At 29.4% G+C, this 5,503-nt stretch overlaps 1 protein-coding gene across 1 annotated transcript; it reads right to left on the reverse strand.

The window, feature by feature from the left end:
- Positions 1 to 870: 870 nt before the first annotated feature.
- On the reverse strand, positions 871 to 1,684 carry LOC117907568 (nudix hydrolase 1-like). Its single transcript, XM_034821157.1, has 2 exons — positions 1,549 to 1,684; positions 871 to 1,476 (listed from the first exon to the last, which is right to left on the reverse strand). The coding sequence occupies exons 1-2, from the start codon at positions 1,682 to 1,684 to the stop codon at positions 1,184 to 1,186; spliced, it is 429 nt and encodes a 142-aa protein (XP_034677048.1). The 3' UTR covers positions 871 to 1,183.
- Positions 1,685 to 5,503: the final 3,819 nt, after the last annotated feature.

The raw sequence follows: 5,503 nt of genomic DNA on the forward strand, positions 1-5,503 counted from the left end.
TAATGTTGTTATGCTTTTAGAGATTCTTTTTGTCCATTTTTGCAAAATTACAATTATAGTATTATTTCCATTTTTAATATATTTATAATAAAGTAAATATTTTAATTTCTATGTTTATTTATACCCATAGTATCATTCCCCTTTTTTATTTCTTAACAATTTAAATATTTCATCTCTTTATGATTGCTATGATTTAGAAAAAAAAAAAGAGAGAGAGAGGAAGAGAGGAGAATTGCGCTTTAAGACCTTGTATAATTAGACAAAGTCCATGAAATTTATAAAATTAATCAAAGTCCTTAAGGGATTTATGAACAAAAATACCTTCCTAATTATGATATTACATAATCTATTTTAAAAAAAAAATCCGACTTAGAAATATAGCATACAATGTATCAAAGGGGCAATTAAAAGAATTTGATACATATGTGAGAATTCATATTAGTGAATCGTATTTGTGTCGTGTTAAAAATTAGGTATTCTATTATATAACTCAACCAAAATTTGACACGAATAATAATTGTGTCAAACACATAAACCTAAATATTACTTTTATTAAAAAAAGTAACATATCATTCAACTCATTTAATAATTAAATACTCTTATTTAATAATCAAATTGACTTATATCTTACTATGCCTATATGATAAATATTTTAATCAAACATATTTATGACTTAATTGAATTATTTATTTAAAAATGAATTAAATAATTTAACGATAAAATTAAGTTAATAACTAGATTATTAGATGTGTCAATTTGAGTCAAATTTATGACATATAGATTAACTAAAAAATCATCTATTTATTAAATGAGTTATGCAAGTCCATGATTTAAACTCATTTATACTCTACCCAAACAAATACGCAAAGGTTCTGTCATGTTGGCAATTTGTATTAAACTTTATGAACGTAGAAGCAAACATACCCTCGATAGGAAGAGCTTCATAAATTGTTCATATGCTAAGAAAAAAGAAAAATCTAAAACAAACTTTATATAAACAGCCCTTCATCCAGCTTGAGAGAGAAGCATGAATCTCAAGACTCATTAAATCCCCAGAGTCTATATCATTGGCAATTTCAGCAGCCAATTACAAAATTTGACTAATCTTAAACTAACCCATCAAAGAGAAAGGAGCAAGAAATGGAGCAAAACCCAGGAATTAATCACCCTCTCTGCATCTTTATTAAGAAGTTGGGAAGGGACTAAAACCCCCTTGTACCATCTTCTCCAATGGTCCGAAGAGTGGCTCTGGGAGGTTGTTCCATTCATACCAATCCCAACCAGAACACTTGTGAGGCTCAAGATTTTGGGGCAGTTGATGAGGATCGGCCGAGACTGCGCGCATAAAGATGGTGACATAATGGGATTGGTTCGCCGGGAAGACGTTGTTGGTAACAGTTAGGAACTCTATCCTGTCAATGTCTAAACCAGTTTCCTCCTTCACCTCCCTGGCAGCACATTCCTCAAAACTCTCCCCTGAAATGGGACTATCTCGAGGTCAAAATCAGCTAATAATATTATAAACGAAGGACTGAGAGAGGGGCTGACCAAACTCGAGGTGGCCTCCGGGGAGGGCGAAGGTGGAGTAGCCGTTGGAGGAGAGGCGCCGCCCCAACAACGCGGCGTTCCCCTTCAACAGAAACACCACTACGGCAACTCTTGGCACCGGCGCTCCATTCTCCATTTTGTGTCACTATTCTTCTTGCCCTCGCTTCGATTTATAATTTATATACACAAGGAGACATTCCAAGGTTTTAGTATCTGTATGACCGAGGCTGCATTGGTCCAAGTGTTGAATTAAAAACGACGTCGTTTTCATGATTTCCTTGCCCCCAAGTTTTCAATGCTACACTTCACCCTTTCCATTATATTATATTATATTATTATTTATATTGAGGTGATGATTATTTTATTATTATTATCATATTATTTTTGTAAGTTCATATATACAAAAGCATGTACATTTAGTGCATTTTTTATTATATCTATCCCTTTCAGTAAATTAAATTATATTGAAATTTTGTACACAATTAAAAACTATTTTATTAAATTTAGTTATTTTTATTATTATTTTAAATATTTGGTATATTTAAATGGGCCGATTTTGAGGACAAAATAGTTCTACAAATTATTTAAATATCAAAAAATGGTTTTAAAACCGTTTACAAATTTGAGGTATCAAACAAATTTTGTTATCTCTAATTTTAATATTTTTTAAATTAATTTTTAAAGATATAAGGTAGCTTGAACAAGATATTCCGGTATATTAATGTGATCCTTATATCCATCGAATACATTAACACTTAAAAATCTACTTATCAAACATGTAATTTTTCTCCGACCCTGACATAATATTTTTTTCAATGGGTGGTTTGTGTAGGTTGAACTTTATATTTTGATATACCGGGGAAACATTATTCCATTTGTGTTTAATAATATAAAAATAAAATTATTTTAAAATATTATTTTTAAAAATAAAAACAACCATCAAATTCTTTATTTCATCGTATTTGAACTCAAAGTTGAATACCCATTTGTATTTGTTTAAAAAAAATCATTGATGTAAAAAATCGTTAGTTATTAAACTTTCGATGGTCACCGTTGCATATATATGGTAAATTCAGATCATTGTATAAAGTAAAAATAAATAAGATAAAGATATAAAAGAACGAAATTAAGGTACAAATCAATGGGATGAACATGAATACAAAATAATAAGAGCTATAATGTAGACATCATACAAAATTATTAATCATACTCCTCGATAGGAATCAATTTGGTATTGTAGCGTTTTTTTTCCTCGTATAATTGGAATATATTTGACAACAATTATAGTAAAGAATTTTTAAAACAAAATCATTTTTTTTAATATGTTTTGGTTATTTTTTTTCTTTTCTATTTTATCTTAGTTCTCAAGAAAATTTAGATGTAAAATCATTTAATTTAGACTAATAATTAATTTAATAAATTTACAAAATTCCAAAACCGAAATCGAATTTCTACTATATGCATCTACTATTTTTGCTCCATATTTCATTTAATTATCAATGAAATTTAAATTCTTTAAAGTTTTGTAGATACCTTACTCAAAAAAATGAAAATAAAAGATATTAAAATAATAAAATTAATTTTTTTTTTAAGTTTGTATTTAATACTACTTCCCATTTAAAAATTAATCTCAATAATAAATTCAAAATTATATTAACTAAAAACAAGAATTAATTTTAATTTTTTTAATATCTTCTTAGTAACCAAGCATATAATTAAAAATCATAATTATTTTCTAATTATCAAAACTTCAACCAGATTGAGAAAATAAAGGTTATGCTTAAATGATAAAAACACCCAAGAGGGGGGTGAATTGAGTTTTTCAAAATATTTTTCAACACAACAAATTCAAGCACAATAGAAGTAAAAATAAAGATGAGGAGTTTAGAAAAAAGCAAACTCAGATTTTATAATAGTTCGACACTTCTTTGTCTATGTCCACTCTCATCGATCTTTTAACTGAGTGAGGGTTCCACTAACTTGAAACTTCAATCAAGCTTCCAATCTCCTTTACAATTGGATTTTGGTTCCAATAGACTCTTACACAATCTCTTCAAGATTCAACTCATTTTAAGACTTTAACACTCGCTTTTTACAAGAATAAATCCCTCAACCTAACTCAATGATAACTCAAATACAAATCTAAGTTATGATAAAACACAAAGGTGCACTTAAGGATATGCAAGTATAGATTTAATGCACCAAGAAGGAAATGAGAACTTTTAAGACAATAACAAGTGGGTAGACAATTGAATGCAAGTGTTCTCTATATCATAAATAAAGTGGAACTCTTGCTTTATAGGTTTATAACCTCAAGAGCCAAGAAATCCAAAAAATAGCCTCAACCGGTCGGCCTGGGAGTCGATCGGTTCACTAGCCGTTGAAACATTTAATGCTTTGGTAGGTTATCGTTGTCTCGATCGGAGGTCGACGGGAAGAGAAGGCTATTGGATGAGAGATAGTGTTTTTTATACTCCTTGACCAGACCTCGACCGAACAAGGGCAACCGGTCGACCGGTTGAGCCGATTGGCCTGTGTCTCAATCGGTTTAGTCTTTTGGCACCGAAAACCTATCTTTTTCAGTTCTTTTCATTTTTAACACTTAGGTAAGGTTTTTAGGTAAATTAATATGTCAATTTTGAAACATTTTGCCTAAGGTACATTTGATAAAACTCGAGTTTTAATGAAATTGTAACTTTAAATAATAAATCGAGTTTTCTAAATATGCATAAAAAGATATGTAAAGCCTAAGTGCACTCATGCATTCATTTTACATTTATTTCATATGATTAAAAGTATTCCAAATGTCTCGATTTTGTATCCATTTGGTCATTTTATGAATTTCCAAATTTATACCTGAAATTCTTTACAATTTAAACCAATTAGATCACTTAACCATGATTTATTATCATCAAAATCTGATTAGGAGAACCATTGGACTAACAAGTTAAATGTGTAATTATTATTACAAATTTTTTAATATGTATTAATTTGGACATTTTATATTTGGAAATATGTTAATTATTAATTTTTTTCACATTATTAATTTACAAATTGAAATTAGAAGAAATATAATAATTTGTTTTATTAATATTTTTAATATATAAAATAAATAAATTTAATATTTTTAAGAGATTAAAAAACAGATAAACTTAATACTTAATAACAATCAGATATTAATCAAAAGCAACTCATGTAAATCAAGTTTAGATCTATTTAAATTTTTGACAAAAAAAATGATTACACATTGAAAAGATCAACCGCCACGACCATACACTGTTTGACATTTGTTCAAGGAACCTATGATTGAAGCAGCATTATTAAGAATAGGGATTTGGGTTCAGGACGTTGAATAGCTGACTAGGCAAACAGACCCATACCAGGTCAGAAAATAAACACATGGAGTCTCCCTCATTCCGGGACCAGTTCGAATAACGCATTTGTATTATATCATCTGATGTCCGATCAAAGCCAATACATCATAGCTTTCAATGGCCAAAAAGCTGAGTGGGCGTTGGGCGAATGTCGATAGGGACCAGTGTGTCCTTACATGGTGAATCTAATCGGACCATGCCCCACCACTTACACTTGCATGCACTTCCCTATTTAATAATTGGCCAAGTTACATCAACATTAGCATTCTTTTATCCTCCTTGGTTTTGTGTGTTTTAATATGATGGGTGTAATAATAATGACTCCTTTTGGTGTGACATCGTATATTATAAAAAGTTTATACGAAAATTAAAATCTAATACAAAAATTGATATAGTGATTTAATCACAAAATTAGTCACAAGATACAAATGCAAATGTTTTTTTTTATGTTTTATTAACATTAGCCCCCTTTGGATATATGTTGACTTTATTGATGCCCTAATTAAGGATCATAGGTTTAAACCGGGGAATGTTATATTAAGAGAGATTATTGTAGTGTTACAAAATCACTTATAAGCTTG

Source organism: Vitis riparia, chromosome 18 (genome assembly GCF_004353265.1).
Source record: "Vitis riparia cultivar Riparia Gloire de Montpellier isolate 1030 chromosome 18, EGFV_Vit.rip_1.0, whole genome shotgun sequence".
In the NCBI taxonomy this organism is placed as follows: Eukaryota; Viridiplantae; Streptophyta; class Magnoliopsida; order Vitales; family Vitaceae; genus Vitis; species Vitis riparia.